Here is a 20,802-nt window from a genome sequence, read left to right on the forward strand (position 1 = left end):
TGCCTGAAGAATTGAAAGAGGGAAAAAAAATTTAAAAAAAATCACCCAATTACAAAAAAAAAAAAAAAAAAAAACAGTTCTTATTTAAAACATGATACAAAAAACAGATACCCTATAAGTACATCTGTGTTATGAATTCAGTCTCTTGGAACACTTGAGATCTAGCTTGCTTCACTCTACAGGCCTCAAGAGTGTCAAAAGTTCATGATATCGTAACCATACAGAATGACTGAATAAATTACTGATTTATTTTTAAACCAACATTAAGAGGGTTGTTCTCTGACTGATTGTTTTCTGAAAATTGGGTCATGTTCTGGTATATACATTCTATAATTATAAATAACCCCCCCAATCATCCACACTGGTATAGAACAACAGTAATGGAGACTGAAAATCATCCTTTGATCACTCTGGTTTGATATAGAGTTGAGAAGAAAAGTGAACCAAGGTCAGTCTAAGCCAGATGCCAGTCAGAAATAAATTTGTTGTAAAAACAGCACATGCCTTAAAGTTCTGTGCGATCAATAACCATTATAACAAAATGGGACCAAAGTATGCTCATGGGGATAAAAAGTTTGCAACCCTTACATAGTGTAAGGGGGACTTCCATGCATCTCCTGCACAGTGTTGAAGAGACTTTCATTTTCCACAAATCTTCCACACTACAGCATGGTGGAGACTATTTCCATCTGTCTCCAATGCCATTCCACCTGCATCAAGAAGGCTGTATACTGACTAGCAACTCTAGGATATGTAGCACACGTTCTATCTCTGGGGAATAAACATTTTTGCCACAGAATTATTTGTCTCTCTTTGCATGCACTATTTAAGGATGTTGCAGCGTCATTTGAGCCAGCACTTTGGCTCAGTCATTGTTTTCATATGGAGTTCTCTAGCATTTTAATTCGTTTTAGTTGAAAATGCCAGGTTCTATTTCATTTCTACTGTGCTTTCATACCTGGATGTCCATCACTTGTACGTGCAGGTCAAGTGCTTCAACAAAGTTGCCTGTGACCTGGGTGACGTATGCCTTTTGCTAAAGGCGCGTTCACCCCAGAAGTGACCTCTTGTCATCTTCTCGCATTGGTAAGCAGGTTTCAGGAGTGCAGGCACCGCTGGTAGTCTTGTAACCCGAAGTAGGGTTGGAGCTACTGCGGATAGCCTTTTTGTGCTTATTTAACTTCAGATAGCGCCCTATCCAGCAAGAGGTAAGTGAACTCTGCTATCAACGATGTTTAGGAGTGGGCACACTCTAATTCTTCAATCGTCAGTTTACAGTTCGTGTTCAGTTTGGTTAAATACTTGAGGTTGGGTTAGAATCCCCTGCCGTAGTTTTTGGTTTATACGTATCGTGGTTCAGGGTTCCCACTCAAAGTCAAAAGTGAAATTCCATGACTTTTCCCTGACCAAAATCTTGAATTTCCATGACCCACTGTACGAAGAATGGTACAATGTATTGCCTGGGTACTGAGCAGAAAAAAAAACTATTTAACCCATTAAATCTGTAAGCTCGATTTCCTGGTTAACAGACATTTTCAGTGCAAAACTTAGTTTTCATTGCTTAAAAAGAACATATACTTCTCATGACTAATCTTTAAACCTCAAACAAAATGGTCCTAATAAAATAAAATATATTTCTTTACCTTTTTACAAGGTACTGTAAGCCATTTTAAGTAAATTTTTATCCCATAACACTAACATTCAGCAAACAATCACACTGTACAAAAAAAAAAAAGAGAAGACTGAGAATTTATATTTTTATATATATATATATATATATATATATATATATATATATATATATATATATATATATATATATATATATATATATATATGTGTGTGTGTGTGTGTGTGTGTGTGTGTGTGTGTGTGTATGTGTGTTTATAACATCGCAATGCGTTAGCGTCATTAACAAATAACTGGCTATTGCAAACATTACATGGAGCATAATGTTAGCTGGTTTCACAGCCACACTGCAGCTGCCTCGAACAAATATAATAGAGGAGCGTCTTTCAGCTGCTTCGCCAAATTCCAGGTGTTTCCTCGCTTTGTTTGAAATGAACAATAGCATCGGTTGCACACCGGAAACCAATACTAGCTTTCCTCTCAACGAGTCGGGGCGGAGCTAAACTTGTTAAGCTAAGCTAAACTACTGTAGTGTTTCCCGTGTGCTTGTAGGTGTTTCTCTTCTTCACCACTTGTGGACCAACTAAAACACTTGCACATATTTACTGCCGCCATCAGGGCCGGAAGAATCACAACCTCTATACTTTCGGTACTTTCGTTACAAATGGTACGAACACTACTGCAGAAAAACAAGTACAGTCATGTTATAAGAATGTTGGTACCGACTTGGTACCGAAGTATCGGTTCTCGTGACATCCCTACCCAGAATTAGTGCAAGCAATCTGGCACAGATATGGCAGGGCAAAAGTAGAACTTTTCACCTCACTGGCAACAACACACTGTCCCCATTGGTTTTCCCATTGGGGGAACCAGCATGCCCCTTGGGCCAAGATGCACTGGCCCATGTGTGGCCAAATCGACTACTGTATGCTTTCCCTCCACTACCATGGATACTGCCCACAATAAACAGGATCCTCGGGAGCAATCACAAGGTGTGACTAGTAGCCCCCAAATGGCCAGAGAGGATGGGGTTCCCAATATTACACAGATTACTGTACAGGGAGCCTTGGTGCCTCCCTGTGAGGAGGGATCTCCTCTCACAGCTGGAGGGTCGAATCTGGCACTCAAACCCATTCCGGCTGAAACTTTGAGTCTGGCCTCTGAAGGGCCAGAGCCATTATTAAGGCTGTGTAATCAGGCAGTTGTACACACCATCCACAACTCCTGTGCACCTTCCACCAATGCATTGTACACTAACAGATGGAAGCTTTTTTCTGAGTGGTGCCAAGCACAAAATCATGAACCAATACTCTGTTCCATACCAGTAATCCTCAGCTTTATCCAGTCCAGTCTTGATGGAGGCCTGGCAGCCTCGACCATCAAGGTATATATAGCTGCCATCTCAGCCATGCATAATAGAGTAGAGGGTGTGACAATTGGGTCCCACACCCTTGTGACCCACTTTCTTAAAAAGGTGCGCAACGAGTGAGACCTCTTCGACAAAACCCAGTATCCTCTTGGAACGTATATCTCGTATTAGAGGCACTGTGTCAGCCTCCAGTTGAACCCCTAGAGAGGTCAGAATTGAGGTAGCTCTCTATGAAAACAGCTTTCCTTTTAGCCATGGCATCGGCTAGACAAGTAGGCGAGTTGCACGCCTCACCAGTTAGCTGAGAGTGCCTACACTGGAGTTCTGGGAACACAGGGGTAACTTTATGGCTGAACCCTTCATTTCTCCCAAAGACCTTTCCTTCATATTATACAAACCAGCCCCTTAATCGGTCATCTTTTGAGCCCCCAGCTCAGGAGGATGAGCAGGGGTCGAGTGCGAGTCTGTTGTGCCCAATGGGAGCACTAAAGTGTTATATTCAAACGACTGCTGAATTCCAGCAGTCAGATTCACTGTGTGTCTGTCATACGGAGCATAGGCGAGGTCATGCTTTGTCCAAGCAGCGTCTGTCAAAATGGATTGTAGATGCCATCACTTATGCCTATAAGGGCAGTGGTCTCCGGATCCCTTATCAGGTTCAAAGTCATTCAACCAGGAGTGTGTCTACTTCATGGGCAGCCCTACGAGGAGTCCCTCTTCCAGATATTTGTACAGCTGCATCATGGGCATCAATCTGCACATTTGCAAGATTTTATAGGGTGAATGTGGTCTCGCACAACCCAGTGGCTACAGCAATTTTTCCTCTGGCTTCACAGCCTTTGTTAAAGGGCACATAGAACTTCCTTGTGACCTTGTTGGTATTACTCATCCAGGTGCTTAAAGCACCACTTTTGGCGGTCAGTAGAAATTAAATAGAATGATTGTTACGTATGTAACAGTGGTTCTATGAATTTCGGATGACCGCCAGAGCTTAGCAGTCACTCGGAAGATTCGCGAAAAGATTGCCAAGAGGTCACTTCCGGGGTGAATGCGCCTTTAGTGGCAAAAGGCATACGTCATCCAGGTCAGAGGTGACTTTGTTGGTACAAACACTCGACCTGCACGTACACGTGATGGACATCCAGGTGCTTAAAGCACCACCTCTGGTGGTCATCTGAAATTCATAGAACCGCGATTACATACGTAACCATCATTTGTATTCCAGTTTCATTTCTAAATGTTCTGAGTTATAATTAAGAAAGTAGCAGTTCACCTTAGTTATCTAGCCCTCTAGTCAGCTAACAGATGCAATGAGTAACACTTTACATTAATTTTGTATTGTGTAACATTAGCTAACTGCATTAGTTTACAAAAGATAACTGTAAACAGCAGTTTTAATAACAGTAGTATGTTAACATTGTGAATTAACATTGTCATACAAATAACAATACAATAAAAATTATATTTAACAAATAATACAAACTGTCCACTAATAACCTAATAACAATTTGTTTTGACAGGTCCGAGTTTTAAAAATTGCACCACCAGTAATGCTTCAGGACAGATATGCGCAGTAGCACTGTAATTCTGGTTATCGTTTACGTCCTTGAAATGGTCTGAACAGTGGTGGCTCAGCGGTTAAAGGCTAAAGGTTACTGACCAGACAGTCGGGGGTTCAAGCCCCCTCACTGGAAATGCCCAATTTGACAACCCAATCTGCTTCAGGGGTCGTCATATCATGGCTGACTATACACTCTGACTCCAGCTCCCAAAGCTGGGATATGCAAAGAAAAGAATTTAAATCGTACTGTATTGTATATGAGACAAATAATTGTTTCTATGTCACTATCCCCAGATTGATGAATCAGAAGCCAGACTGCATTATAGTGACAATATTTTCCATGCTATCAAAGCATTTTCCCATATTATATAGGCCTAACCTACTAGGATGTAACCTATGGCTGAACTAATCCATTAAATTCTCTTCTGTTTTATCCCCTCTCACTCACACACCATTGAAACTCTGAGGGTCAGCCTTGTAAACTCCTTGCCAGTCTTGGCCATAGCTGATGCGGTTTAGGTACCAGGGAGAAGAAAGTAGGGCATGAAACCCAGCTGCGGTTATCTGGGCCATCTCACTGTTGTAGTCCGGCTTCTCCTTCCACACGTGGATCTGTGTGTCTGCTTTCAGCTATGCAGAAACACACGGTCACAATCGCGTTTGCAAAAAGCATGCATCATCTTGGTCCAAGCAAAAGCACTGGGATAATGTTTAGAATCCAACCATAAATATGGGTAAAAGGAGGATATTACTTGTTTTGTTTTACATATGTGGGATAAAATCTAATTCAATTAACTGAATTACTCAAATTGACTGTCCTTCAAGTTCACACACAAGTGCCACAATTTTCTGTTATTAGCCTCACACTTCAAGTAATATTTATACCAAGATGGTGTTAACAACCAAGTGAAAAGTATAGCATTATCAAGTCTAGGGATGCACCGAATGTTCGGCGAAAATAGCAAAAAAAAAAAAAAGGGCTGAATAAATTTGACCGAACAATGACGTGTTTCATGACGCGACCAAATAGCCTAGCAACCAGCGTGAGATGCACGAATTTCACGGCCTCCACTTCTGGCAGTGCATGCACGAGCTACGTGCACGACCGCATGCTCTTCGGATGTTGACAACCGTGACATTGTTTACTCTGGACACGTGCATTTGTTTTGTTTCTGTTCCGGAGTATTTTGTCACGTCACGAGACGTAAGGGAGTAGAGTACGAAAGCAGGTAAAGACGTATTTATTTAAGGGAACATAACATTAACATATCTAACTATACTACATCTACTATAATACTCCGCGAGGTGTATAGGGAGGCGAGCGGTATATATCCCCGATAGAACCAAAAAGAACCTTTTTTTCAATAGTCAATTTACTTTTATGTTGTACGCTACAGAGTGTTCCATTCTTTCAGCAGTCAGTTATAGGCCTAACATAGGCTATTCAATGGGGGCTCAAAGATGACCACATCAAAATATTTTTATTTTACTCATTTACTTATTTAAAGTTATATTGTGCCTTGTTGGTAGCCTATGCCTGCCGGAATGGAAAAAAAAAAATGTTCAGTGTTAAATATTTTGAAATTGTAGTTTTTGTAATTGATTATTTTCTTTGAAAAGCAAGACAATAGTAAAAAGCACATTTGACTATTTAATTTATGCAATGGTGAAAAAAATGGTAAAATAAATGGGAAAAAACGCGAAAAAATGTGTTTTTCATTATATTCATTTTCGGCTTCGGCCAGGAATTTTCACTTCGGTGCATCCCTAATCAAGTCCTATAACAAAACAAAAACCCACCAATTTTAACTGCAGATGCAGATTCTACAGTAGAAAGATGTTCTATACTATAAATTTTCATTTCTTATATATTTATCAATAAAACAGTGTATCAAGTACAATTATGATAACTGTATAGCCACACAGTTTGTGAATGTGTACAAAATGTAAAAAGGGTCATCAAGTTTAAGTGCACTCAGCAAAGACAGATGCATACACTGCCATATTGCCAAAACCACATGCTGGCCACGTGCAACAAGTGAATGATTAACGCTGACTAAGGTGAATGTATTGTGTTGCTATTCTAAGGCATAAAAGTTAGTTGCATGCATGAGAAACAGCTACAGTTCACCACCCCAAAAAAAGGGGTCAAATGACCTACTCTAACTTTTGACCCAATATGCATACTATGTGGCACACAGATCGCACATAGTGGTATCCTGGTGTTTCACACCATCCCAGGCAGTTAGAAGGGGTGATTAGAACTCTTGATTAATTGTGTTGGATTCAAATTGGATCTACAGTCTTCAGGAGCAGGTAGGATGGTTTTGTTCTAATTGTGCAGCCCTAATATGAAGTGCCCTTTGCAAAATGCTTTCACTGAAAGAATTACTGAAAGGTGTCACAAGGTGGAGGGCAGGAACTAGAAGATTCTTCAAACTGTTCTTATGCTAAAAACAGGCACTGAGTGATCAACATTCAGTGCTTAATTTCTTCAAGACAAGTAGGAATAATTGGTCAAGCACACCAGCCTGATGACAAACCACTGTCAAACCAACCGCAAGGCCAAAGTTTAAAAAAAATCAAGACAAACACATAGAAAAAAAAATTACTGTCGAAATGAAACCACTAAGGTGTAGCTAAACAGTTTAGAAAAGGAAAAAGATGAAAAGATGAAGCAGAATAAATATTCTGGGGTTGAATCACTAAACCTGAAGCATGGGAATGAAGCATAGGCTAATCTCGGCAGTTCTGGTGAGTTACAGACAATCCACATTTTGTACTATAGCTATTACTGACCCTGAGAACTCAACTACTGGTTAATCATAAATAAAACTAATCACAAATATCTATGTGAATCAGACATACTATAACAGTAGATATCTACAATAAAAAAATATTTTTAAAAACTGACCATCGAAACTGAGCGGCTCGACCTTGTAGTACTTCTGCCAATCCTGTCCATAACTAATGTAGTCCAGGTACCAGGGGGCAGACAGAATGGTGTTGAAACCTGCCCCAGTCACATTCAGAAGCTCCTGATCCAACTTGTTGTTTATCCAAACCTCCACCACTGTGTCAGCTTTCAGCTGCAACAAGCACACAACTCATTGGATGGCTTCTAAAACAAGTCTAATAATAAACAAAAGGCCTATTGGTTGAGCAAGCACAAATGTAGATCACTGCATGCCATGCAAGTTTGGTAGAAGGGTTAGCAATGCAGCTGGCAAGCTCAAAATGGAAGTCAATCATTATTTTTAATCAAAATATTCCTTTTATTTACCAGACGAATGTGGGATCATGGATAAAAAGTGAGATCAATTGTGCATTTGAGCACTGGCTTATGAAAATACATACTGGATTCAGCAAAAGACCATTTTACCAGATATTACAGATAGTTCCTGTTAAAAAGCTTGAAGCGTCCTTATCAGGCCAAATACCAAATGGCTTCCTATTCACTATAAATAACAGAGCATTATAGAATTGTACCCATGTAGTGCACTATATGCCCAACAGATTTAGCCACAAAATGTGTGATAATTGCAAAAGATCCATCACTTAATGTCCCAAGCATATTACAAGTTTTTTTTTTGATGAATATTTATTTCCATTTTCCACAATCAGAATTTTCAACTGTCCAATGACTACTTGCAAATAAGACCTAGTCTTGTGACAGAAAGAGGAACCAATGTCAAATTAAATGACAGCAATAAAAAAAAAAATGAAATGGTCCTTTTAATCTTGGCATCCATGACCATCACCATTCCTTGCATCAATGGCATTGCCTTGCATATTCCAACATAAAAAATAAATAAATAAATAAAAAAAATAAATAAAAAATAATAATAAAAAAAACCTGTGACAGTGTTGACACCCAGTGATTTTGCTTGGAACGACATCTATAGCTTGGCATTTTGTTGTTTTTTCTTGATTATATACACAATTCTTTACAATAAAAAAAAACACCATCTCTTACCTTAACACCATTGTCAAAGACCTCCTGCCAGACCATGTAGCCCTTATTGGTGGCTTTTACAATGTCAAGGAGCCTGAAGTTAGATTCAAGTCATACATTAATGACATTAGTTTGAAGGTTTTACACAATTTTCATGAAGAGGAGATCTCCTACCTTTGAATATAGTAGGACTCCAGTTTGCTGTAGTCTTGGCCAAAGCCTTGCTGCTCCATAAATTTCTGAATATCAGGGTTTGACCTCCTAAGGTGGGGAGGAACACTCACTTCAGACATTTTTACAACTTAACTATACGCTCTGCTTTGGTTGTAGGAACAAAAACCAAGGGTTACAGTGTCTCAGAACTCAAAATTGACTTTAAGTATGTTTTCACCCAAATGTTTCACCAAAAATTAAGCAATTTAGTTTGAAAAGTCAGGACACAAGAGGCATTTAAAAGAGAGTACAACACAATGGCATTGCCGTGCTATCACAGCCAACTTCTATTGAAGGGTCATCTTTTCCACCTCGATTATAACTTTCATGTGCTATATTTGTTGTAGTACGTCCAAGTTAGTGAAGAAAAAAATCTCCTCTCACCAGCAGGAGAAATCAACCTCATCTCCCCCAAGGTGGATGTAGGCATCAGGGAAAACAGTGCTGACTTCTTTGAAAAAGCGGGCCATGAAGTCGTATGTGGAATTGAGGATGGGGTTCACAGGACCAAAGGAACCTGAAGGAGTGCTGCCCGAGTAGCATGAGGTCAAAAGACCAGCCTGACCTACAGAAAGTTGACGAGACACCCAGGCCATTAATTAATTTCTAGTAGAATTGTTGCCTGCACAAGTCACTCATTTCAAATTTCACGCATCCCTAAAATATGCATCTTGTTTCATAAATCTGTATTAAATTTTGATTGAATGACAAAATGCTAATGTGTGTACACACATTTCATTATCAGCAGTTACACTGGAAGCATTTGGGAAACATTTTCCAAATATGTTGCTAATAGTTTTATTTATATTTTTTATTTTAATGTCAACCTTTATTGGATTTCTGCTGTAGGCTAACCAAGCGTGCTATATAGATTCCAAAATTTCCATTCATTGCAAGTTACATTTGTGCACATGCAGTATATCCCATATGACTTTTCACTAACCTTTTCCCCATGACTGGGTGTGGCCTGGAGTGTCAAACTCGGCAATGACTCGAATGCCTCGCATACGAGCAAACTCAATCACCATTTTCACATCAGCCGGTGTGTACACGTGTGTGTAAGGGTGATAGGCTCCCTTTGGTAACACAAAACATAACATACAAGTAGTACACACGATCCTAATTGCAGCTAGAATAAAGAGAACTAGACTATGAAATGATATTGACAGGATACAGCCCACTTGAAATAAGTGCACTGATTGATAGAGAAATATAACTTTGAGCCTACAAAGGAAGGGAACACCAGACCAGGGTGGCTACTGAAACTAAATGTTCCTAGAAAATCTGTAACATTGTTTTATAATATATTTTCACCTACCCGCTACTTCCAAAACAGCAGCCATAAAGAATAAGAGGAGCAAATTTTTTTTTTAGAATTTGGAAACAAACTAATAATATGCTACATTATTAGTACATCAGTTCTAGAAATTACAGTGTAGCTTTTGTTATGTACGTATAAAGAATGGTGGACTAATTAACTTTGCCTAGTGCAGATTTGATCCAATTTTCTCTACTGAAGTAACCAAATTATAGAAGACAATAATCATTAGTCTATTGTTCTAAAACCTCAGAAAGCAATGATTCTTCAAATGATCTAATGTGTCCCAGCCATCATTTACAACGGTCTTGCTGAACCTGCTTTTCTAAAGATAAGTAATTAAGAGATGACTTAAAGATCACAGGCAAGCTGTGCTGCAATAAAAGTTGAATACACTTGTGTTTTTTGAAGCAAAACCTTCATTGAAAATTGAAAACATGACTATGGAATCTGTAAGCACCCAGTAGTTTTTAAGTCATATTAACACTTATGTTGTAATAATAATTCTAAAACTCTTGATTAAGCGTTCAATGCAGTAGAAGAAACAATGAGCTGATGAACGGCGATCTTTGATACAGATCCCGGCAAATCCTGCAAAATACCACTTCCCTCTCTTCTCATCTTCTCTAATTACAACCACACCCTCAAGTACAGCTTAGGGCTGTGACTGCATTTCAGCGTGGCACTACTGCAACATACTGCTGAAAGTGAAAAGCAGTGCAAAGGGGAATTACATTCACTTCTGATACAAAGTCAGCATTTAATTAAAAAAAAAAAAAAAAGCGCAATAAAGACAATGTGACATAACAGCAATGCAATGAAAGGTTTTGTTTCAGCCTCTGTGTTTTGCATTTCACACTTTGTGCCTGGTGTGATTGCTTTTTTGCCAAGGAATCTGCTCCATAGGTCATCGCATGTGGTGTCTACCAACTAATGCAATAAAAGGGAGTCTGTTTCTCAGAACATAGTCTGTATGCTTTACCTTACAGTGCAAGAAAAAAAAGGTTTAATGAATGAATCAATTTCAAAAATCAGAAATGAGCACAGAGAAATGAAACTTTAAAAAAAAAAAGGCAGAGAAAAACAAAGCTTTTGTGAGAAGATTGTATAAGACAGCTCACTCTTTGACTGAGGTCAGGGAAAGTCCGACTCAAGAAGGGGAAGGAGTGATCGTCCACAATGTGCCAGTGGAAAACGTTAAACTTGTTCATCGCCATGGCTTCCTTCAAAGACAGTATGAGAACATTTGGTTATGCAAAGCATTTTGTAAGAAACTTTTAAATAAAAGCTCATGCATTTGCAAACGTGCAAAATTGCTACAGTTTCTGACCAGAACCTAACTCTTGAGAATTCAGTTGAAACAGTTTGTACCATTTATCTGTCAAATCTACAAGTTTAAAATTTAAACGGGTAATTATCTTCAACATGCGAGTCCAGTTCCTGACTCATGTGCAATTTAATCTGCCGTACAGGTCGTTATGCAGTGAAGAGAAAATGAACCTTGCATGCTATTTATCTGTCTTCATTGTGAAAAGATAAAAGCATGAAAGAATTATAGTACATAGTTCTTAAATAGTTTTTGTATATTAACTTAATCCTTTACTTTGAGGGACTTTTGCTCTTTTGTCATAGATTTCTCAGGACCATAAACAATACCTAGTGTCACAAAGCTGCTTTATAAAAATCTGGATGTAGATTTAGATCCTAAAACACAACCTTTAACACATCCTTTAAAAGACAAGTTGAACTTTGCTGTTTGCTGGTTTGACAGCTAGCAAAATCCAAACAACACTGACTCGGCAGAATGAAACCAATCCTGACATCTTGCTTAGTTAAAACATTTGTCTGTTTTATTTATGATGAAAGATCTTGTGATGTGCATTTTGTACTTGGTCATGAGAACCATAAATGGTAGACATGTGATTTTCTAGACAAGAAGTATCACTACTTCCATGAGTTGTTTTTTCAAAGTGAGAGTAGATAATACACTCCATGGAGAGGGGGAAAAAAGCACCAGAACCAGTTTACCCAATAAATCTATTATACAATTGCAACTTGTAGGTGAATGATTAGTGACTAGCCCTTCTGTACCCAATCCATCGATGGAAAGAGAACAAAGTAGCACCACTGCTCACTAGGCAGTGTTAATTGTAAATATAGCTGCTCAAACCAACTAGCATTATGTGCAGATTAACTTAGTAATGCAGAGTGAACTCATGAGTGCTGTGACAGAAGAACTTTCCAGTCTATAAATACTGGAGAAATTTACTTATTTATCTTTAAGCGAGTTCAATTCATTAGCAGAATGCATATGAATGCTTCACAAGGAAGAAAGCAGGTACCCTGACCAAAATAATGCAGGTATCAGCACTTCAAATTTAATACTTTTTAATTAATACTATAGTTGTATTTTGGTGTTATCCATCCACAAAATGTTTTTTCCCCATTAGCCTTCTGGCTTGTCCACGAGATCTTGAGAAAACTGCAGATGGGCAGCAATGTTCTTTTTGGAGAGCAGTGTTTTTCCTCCTTGCAACCCGATAGACACTGATAGACTCTTACCCAAAAAGACTGAATGGTGTAATAAAATCAAAAGGTGCTTCAACAAAGTATTAGCTTACGGGTGTGCACACTTATGCAACTAAGTTATTGTAAATTTATTTTTCCTTTTTTCCCCTAAAAAAAAAAAAAAAAAAAAGTTTGTTTGTCACTTCATTGGGGAGTGAAATTTATATCACTATATAGTATAGTACAATATAATAAATAAATAAATAAATAAATAAATAAATAAATAGATAAATAAATAGATAAATAAATAAAAGTATATATAATTGTATAGGCTTAAATTAAATAAAAACCTAAATATAAAAAAAATTAAATGAGGCTTTATTTTAGCACTTCCGTCACTGAAACAACTCAATACAGCCTTTTTGTGTCATGTTGTTGCAATGAAAAACATCCTGAAGGCGCTGTGGGATACGGTATTGTGATTGAAGCACATTTCTCTGCCCTTGTTCTGCACAGCTGCACTCTCTTACATATCTTTGGTCTACACCTATTTAATTCCAATTTCCCCCACCTACTGAATCTCCTCAATCCTGTAATTACCCTACCCTAACTGTAAGAAAACCAGAACAACAAGTCTTGATGATCGTTGGATTTCTAGCTATATACTTTAACTATATAATTACAGAGTCACATTATGCTGAGCACAATTATTTAAAATGCTGATGGCCACAAGTATCCCATATACACTGCTTATATCTGCAGGAAGGATTGAACATGGCAGGCATGCTGTTATAGGAAAATAACAAAGGAGTGGTGCAATGTGTACTACTTACACAATTAATAAATGCCCACACTCATCACTAGAGATAAATAGATTCGGCTTACCAAATTGGCCAAAATGACTTTGAGTGGCAGGAAGTGACGAGATGAGTCCAGCAGGATGCCTCGATGAGCGAAGCGAGGAAAGTCAGATACGTCTGTCTTGTTGATAGTAATCTGGTGCAAAGAGATGCCAAATACACATAATCGTTTACCATTTTCAATTTATCGTCATTGAAATAACTACCAGGATCAATGCAAACAACTGCATGTAGAATGAACTCACAGCTCCATAATTATCTTCATACACCAGCTGGCTGAAGGTCTCAAGTCCTTAAAAAAATGTTTAAAAAAAACAAGTCATAAAGAAGATGTGCGTAAGAAAATGTAACATTACAAAATAAACAGTCTATGGCTTTTATGGTACGCTTGTATCACACAGAGATCACATTATCTGAGTGAGGGGAGGAGAAATCTGTAAATCTTAATAGGAAACCAAGTACAATGTATGCAAATCGTGGTAAAATATTTTGCCATGTGTATGCATACTCAATAGATGAAATTAAGTTTTTAATAAAGTTAAAAAAAAAAAGACTACATTATAAAACTTAAAAAGAACTAATAGGTATTATGTTTGCTAGTATGATAACTTTTCTATCGGTTTTATAAAATTTTTGCAATAAAATATGAGGTTCCTAGTAATCCCAAGTGTTCTTTTAGGATACTGACTTCAGTCCATCCATCCATGTTCTATACCACTTATCCTTTTCAGGGTCACAGGGAACCTGGAGCCTATGGCAGGGAGCATCGAGCACAAGGACAAACACATACACACTCACACACTCATTCATACATTCTACGGACACTTTAGACATGCCAATCAGCCTATCATGCATGTCTTTGGACTGCGGGAGGAAACCGGAGTACCCGGAGGAACACACAGGGCCACGGTGGGAATCGAACCCCCGACCCTGGAGGTGTGAGGCGAACGTGCTAACCACTAAACCACCGTGCACCCATAAGTCTTCAGACTTTTCAATTAATTTCTGATGACTTTATTAAAACGTACCCATCTATTTTTACTGTGGAGGTGTGAATTGTTTGCCAGATTGGCTTGCTCACTCCTCCTGCAAACACCCGTTTACCATCGCCCTGTTCATCAGCATCTAAACATGGAGTCATGAGGCTCTACACACAGTAACCCAACAGTGTCCAGACTTGTGGCGATAAAATAATTTTTGTTTATACGGACTGAAAATGTCAGATAAGTAGAACGCCAGCATACTGTGACAAAGGATTAACCTCAGAAATGACAGTAAGATTTAATCAACAAAAAAGTACCTGGGACTGAGATCAGCTTACCTCTCAATGCGCCCCATACATTTGCGGCCTTAAGAACAGCTGCAGGTTGGTCCACCAAAAGCTGATCTAAGTAAACAGGAAATGACATTAAAATATATAATTAAATAAGTGTAAAACTCCACTTATAATGGATATAAAAAGTCTACACACCCCTGTTAAAATGGCAGGTTTTTGTGATGGAAAAAAAATTAAACCAAGATAAATCATGTCAGAAACTTTTCTACCTTTACTGTCAAATTTTAACCTATTGATTAAAGTGAAGAACAATAATCATTTTAGGTGAATTTTTTTTTTTTTTTTTTTAAATGTAAAGGTTGTTGTACATTTATCACAGCATTCAATCTTTTTTGGTAAGAGTTAATCAGTTTGGCACATTTTGCCTTAGCAATATTTTGCCATTCTACTTTGCAAAAGCATCCTAACCCTGTCAAACTGCCTGGGCATCTCCTGTGCACAGCCCTCTTTAGGTCACCCCATATATTTTTGATTGGATTTAGGTCTGGACTCTGGCTCGGCAATTCCAAAATCTGGAACTTGTTTTGGTGAAGCCATTCCTTTTTTTGTTTGCCTTGGGTCATTGTCATGCTGAAAGATGAAATTCCTCTTCATCTCAAGTGTTTCAGCAGAGGCATTAAGGTTTTGCAACCAAACTGACTGATATTTGGAACTATTCATTATTCCCTCCACCCTAATTAAAGCCCCAGTTCCAGATGATGAAAAACAGACCCAAATCATGATGCTGCCACCACCATGCTTCCCCACGGGTATGGTGTTCTTTTAATGATGTGCTGTTTATTGTGCCAAACATATCTTTTGGTATTATAGCAAATAGTTCAACTTTGGTCTCATAAGACCAGAACACATTATTCCACATGGTTTTGGGAGATCTGATGTATTCTTTTTTTGGTTAGAAAAGGCTTCCATCTTGCCACCTTACCCCATAGCCCAGACATATGAATAATTCAGGAGACATGTAGGGAGCATCCAGTACTTCCCAGAAATTGTTGCAGTTCTTTTAATGTTGAGGTAGGCCTCTTGGCTGCCTCCCTTACCACTTTTCTCCTGACCTTCTCATCAATTTTAGAGGGACATCCTGTTCTTAGTAGTGTCACCGACATGCCATTTTTTCTCCACTTGTTGATTATTGCCTTTAGAGTGTTCCATGGTATATCCAATGCCTTGGAAATGTTTAACACTCTCCTAATCTTTCAACAATGAAATCAAGTAGCTACTTTGTAAACTCTTTGTGGCCCATGGCTTTTCCAGTTGATTGATGACATGTATACTAATGAGTATTTTACATGAGTTTGAAGGTGATTGGTTGATTCTGAACACTGCTACATTACCAATTATAAAAGGGTATGCACACTTATGCAAGCTGGGTGTTGGAAGTTTTCATTTTTTTCCATCCCTAAAATTATTCTTATTGGCTTTTCACTTTTATTAATAGGTTAAAATTTCACAATAAAAGTAGAAATGTTTGACACAATTTATTGGTTTAATTTCTTAACATCACTAAAACCTGCCATTTTAACAGGGGTGTATAGACTTTTTATATCCATTGTATATTAACCAGCACTAATCTCGTGGAACCTCTGACGCATTGTAACATCTATAAACATTTGGTGCCTCGCCAGTCTCAGTCGTCTCGAAGACTTTCCCCACGTCAGAAAAAGTAAAGGAACAGCTTATACCTAGGACACTGACATTGAAATCTCCTTCCAAAAATGTTAAACATCTCCTCATACAAAACACCACATCAATTATTTAACAAATTTTATTTGCTTTAGTGGCAAATCCTCCATACAACTGTAAGTTATTACTATAGATGTGACTTGAAATAAAATCAACACTGAGCTGCTGTTACAGAATATGGTTCAAAACATTCTGGCCAAACAGAATGAAGAATTCAACAACAATGTGGTAAATATAAGGTTAAATGGTGCTGACCTGTGGGCAAAAAAAGGTAACCTACTACCTGAGCTCGTTTCAGTAGGCCTAACATTAGTACTCTGTAGTAGTATTTACTCCAAGCATCAATTAACACAGTTCTAACCTTTTACACAACTTTCAAGAAAATCTACAAACCAAGTTTTAGGCTAGTTTTAACATGTCAGATCTGTATGATTATAAAACTGTGACTTGATTTTATAAGAAGCATCCTAGAACATGGTTAAAGCTCTTAAGCAGATGTCTTGTATTGGATTATGGTCAAGTTAATGTTCGGATTAGGAGAAGTGGATTACTGCGACTACAAGTCCTATCTGAAACTGCAATTCTCCCTTCTGTTTATTCACTATGTACGTCTGCATGAATGAGATGGATGGACTGTTTTTGGACATTGTAAGAAAGCAACTCTCTTACTCAATGATCCATACTTTTTGTGTGTGTGTTTTTTTTCACAGAAGTGGAAGGGCATGAAGGAAGAAAGGGAACTCACAGGATTCATCTGTTTTTAGACTCGGATAACCATCGCACTCCGGGTCTGTGGATGTGATCTGCACCTGAAGCTCAGACAGCTCGGAGTCCAAACCTTTATCTTGGTTCATGCCATGTTTCTTCACATAGTCAAACATGTAACTGAAGTATCTAAAAGAGAGAATCAAACATGTCACATGACTGCTACTGGTCCATATAGACTTTAAAACGCTTTAAAAAGGCTCAATCACAATAGGTATAATTAGGCACATAGATGCCACCATTCCCATTCAATGGCATTATACAGAAACCAGATTAGTTATGTGCAGACATTCCATTTCAATTTTACTTGGATATTGCTTTTAACAACAAACACAGTCCCCAACATGACATGAGGAACTAAACTCAAAAGTGACATTATAAAATCTCCTAAAAATGTCAATTTTAGCAGAATTATGACAAATAAAACTTACTAAAATGCACTTCCTGTTTGACAGAAAGACCTGTTTGACTCGAGAAACAACAGAAAAAAACAGCAAATTCTATGAGTATATAAACAAATAAATAAGTTTAAGGTTACCTGCGGAAGGCATTTTGGAGCAGGCTGCAGCTCGGTCCCGCGGACGAATCTTTAGCGTGAACGATTTGAAAACTCGAAGCGCTGAGTTTGAATGCAGTCGGGGTCGTCTGATATTTCTGTGGCAGCGGCCAAAGCGAGACGTCATCAGTCTCCCGATATCTCTCTCCAAAATGATCAAACAGCCAACCATTACAAACGGTAATCGTTAATAACAGCGTTAGCGCACGCATATTGCTCAATGAGTTCCTGCTCAATCATATGACTTCTTGTACGCGTCCGGAGGACTGTATAGCAAACTGCTTGGTACCGCCCCTAAACAGCTCAACCAATCAGAATACTTGGTACTACATGAACGGGAAATGTCTCGTTGGGATAACGGCGCCGCCATCTTACAGAGGGCAACAAAGTTCCGTTTAATTCTACAGATAACCTGGAAAATATGCACAAAAAAAGAGATAAACAATAATTATTTAAGCAATGACCTCAGAAAAAGTTTATTAAGCGGCTGAGAAAACCCGTTTGGAAAACTGGTCTCCTCAATTGCGCATGCGCACACTTACGCTTTGCCAGCTCTGTGCGGCGCATGTGTGTAATTTTACGACATTAGTGTACATTTTGTAGCATTTCAAGCAAGCATCTCAATTTTGTGTGAGAACATGATTGGACCGATGAAAAACGTTTGATTTCTTTCAAACATTGTAAAAGTATATCTTGCGGTTATAAAATGTAAAATGTTGCGAGGTGAAAACATGGTTTAACTGTGTGTATGGGTATGGGTTTATTAACATGTCACACCCGATACCTGTCTGTGCTGGAAATATTTTTATAAGTCCCCATCCAATCAAAATTTAGGATTTGTGGCTTTTATTATGAATCTGTTAGTCTTAAGGTTATCTATAAGCTAGTGTACTCCAAAACAATGACATAAGTCAGATTTAGAAGATATTTGCATTCAAAATGTATACCATCAATACAGATCAACGATTTTGATGACTTCATTCTGCATTTCAGCTTCTCATCAGATTTTCTGTCCAATCAAACACTCTAGAATATGATTATATTATTATCATTATAAAAATCCATGGTACTAACAATCAAGTATGCCTTAACCTTTAAAAGGGGGGAGGAGCCACTCGATATGTAGCATTTTAGCATGTTCATTATTTTATGACAAACCGTTCAGAAGTTATATGCAAAAATGTTCTTTTTCCATATCTTGTGAACACTAGGTGGCGCTGTTCCGAAATGGTGCAGGTACAGTACTCTCATGTCATGATGACCATGACATATACTAAGTTTGGTCTGAATATGCTAAAGCATTACAGAGATATAGCATCCATTTTGGTGTGCTCACTGTCAAATTCATTTGTGCTTCATTTGAGAACGGTTTCTCCTGTCAACTCTCTCAAGCCTGGGCATCACCGTAACGGTTCTGCGCTGGGTGGAATCCTATCTCTCAGACAGATCCTTCAAGGTATTGTGGAGGGGAGGTATTTCTGAAACTCAGCAACTCACAACTGGCATTCCGCAGTGGTCAGTTCTGGGTCCACTGCTCTTTTCTATCTACACTACATCGCTGGGCAGGTGATTGAGTCTCATGACTTCTCATACCATTGCTATGCTGATGACACCTAGCTCTATTTGTCCTTCCAGCCTGACGATCCATCCGTCTCTGAACGAATCTCTGCTTGCCTGTCGGACATCTCGGTCTGGATTAGAGAACACCACCTTAAGCTCAACCTGGCAAAATCTGAGTTTCTCGTTATCCCAGCCTGTCCCTTAATCAACCACAGCCTCACTGTACAGCTCGGCTCAACCACACTCAAGCCAACCAGGATGACTAGGAACCTTGGGGTGATTCTTGATGACAGCTTGACCTTTACAGACCACATCTCAACAACTACACAGTCCTGCAGGTTCATCCTGTACAACATCAAGAACATCAGACCCTACCTCACCGAACAGGCTACACAACTACTAGTCCAGGCACTTGTTATCTTAAAACTGGACTACAGCAAATCACTACTCTCGGGCCTCCCAGCCAGCTCCATCAAACCTCTTCAAATGATGAAGAATGCAGCAACACGCCTCTTCTTCAACCAGCCCAAGAGAACTCATGTCACAACCCTCTTCATCTCCCTCCACTGGCTTCCTGTAGCTGCCTGCAACAAAGTCAAAGCCTTGATGCTCACCTACAAGCCCTTGTCTGGAACAGCACCCTCCTACCTCAACTCTCTCCTGAAGGCTTACGTTCCCTTACGCAATCTGCGATCAATCAACGTCTGACGCTTAGTAGTACCTACTCAGCGTGGCTAAAGGTCCCTTTCAAGAACATTCAAACTAACTGTTCCTCAGTGGTGGAATGAACTTCTGACCTCAATCCGGACCACAGAATCTTTCAACATCTTCAAGAAACAGCTAAAGACCCTCCTCTTCCGTGAACACCTAACCAACCCCTAAAAAAAAAAAACCTTATTCTGGCATTTAAACCTCTACTCTGTGCACTTTGCTTCTTATGGAACTCAATTAATGGATCTTGTATGTTAGCACTACTTGTATTGTTCTCTGCTTGATATTGCTTAGTTTGTATTTTCTCATTTGTAAGTCACTTTGGATAAAAGCGTCTACTAAATGAATAAATGTAAAATGTAAATGTAAATTCATTTGTGCTTCATTTGAGAACGGTTGGACCAATCAACTTGAGCTCCATAACTTTTTGTCAGCATGGTCTCAAGATAACCTGAGCCAATTTTGGTGAAATCGGACGAACCGTTTAGGACGATTTTGAAAAAAAAGTAGGTTATTCAGAAAATTCAAAATGGTGGGAAAAAATGTATGACGTCATAGTGTGCACTAGAATTATCTTGAGCCAAGGAATCAGATGAGCCTCACATTCAAAAGCTATTAGCATAAACACAAGTCAGACTTTGAGCAGTTGGTGGCACTAGAGGGTTTGAGATAGAGACTCTGCATGTTTCAAGGCACTTCACAAGGACTTTAACAAGCTCTCTCTCTCTCTCTCACTCTCTCTCTCTCTCTCTCTCTCTCTCAGCTGAAGGTGTTTGTGTTT

General features: G+C 38.7%; 1 protein-coding gene across 3 annotated transcripts in view; it reads right to left on the minus strand.

The window, feature by feature from the left end:
• The window catches only part of hexb (hexosaminidase B (beta polypeptide)), a 19,671-nt gene extending 1,659 nt beyond the window's left edge, over positions 1–18,012 (minus strand). Inside the window, exons 1-13 of one of the 3 annotated variants that reach the window (XR_006981303.2) lie at positions 17,733–17,962; positions 17,175–17,323; positions 14,735–14,800; positions 13,659–13,705; positions 13,439–13,549; positions 11,167–11,268; positions 9,671–9,803; positions 9,112–9,292; positions 8,689–8,775; positions 8,536–8,608; positions 7,474–7,648; positions 5,012–5,189; positions 1–3 (exon numbers count right to left, since the gene is read on the minus strand). The exon at positions 1–3 is cut by the window's left edge and continues 88 nt beyond it. Coding sequence is in view for 2 of the 3 variants with exons in the window: in XM_017460418.3 (XP_017315907.1) it covers positions 1–3; positions 5,012–5,189; positions 8,536–8,608; positions 8,689–8,775; positions 9,112–9,292; positions 9,671–9,803; positions 11,167–11,268; positions 13,439–13,549; positions 13,659–13,705; positions 14,735–14,800; positions 17,175–17,323; positions 17,733–17,962 (1,360 nt within the window). In the remaining variant the exon portion in view is untranslated. Of the gene's footprint in view, positions 4–5,011; positions 5,190–7,473; positions 7,649–8,535; positions 8,609–8,688; positions 8,776–9,111; positions 9,293–9,670; positions 9,804–11,166; positions 11,269–13,438; positions 13,550–13,658; positions 13,706–14,734; positions 14,801–17,174; positions 17,324–17,732 lie in introns of all 3 variants that reach the window. The other 2 variants (XM_017460419.3, XM_017460418.3) reach the window with 2 other exon arrangements.
• Positions 18,013–20,802: the final 2,790 nt, after the last annotated feature.

The sequence above is a fragment of the Ictalurus punctatus genome, chromosome 28 (genome assembly GCF_001660625.3).
Source record: "Ictalurus punctatus breed USDA103 chromosome 28, Coco_2.0, whole genome shotgun sequence".
NCBI lineage: Eukaryota > Metazoa > Chordata > Actinopteri > Siluriformes > Ictaluridae > Ictalurus > Ictalurus punctatus.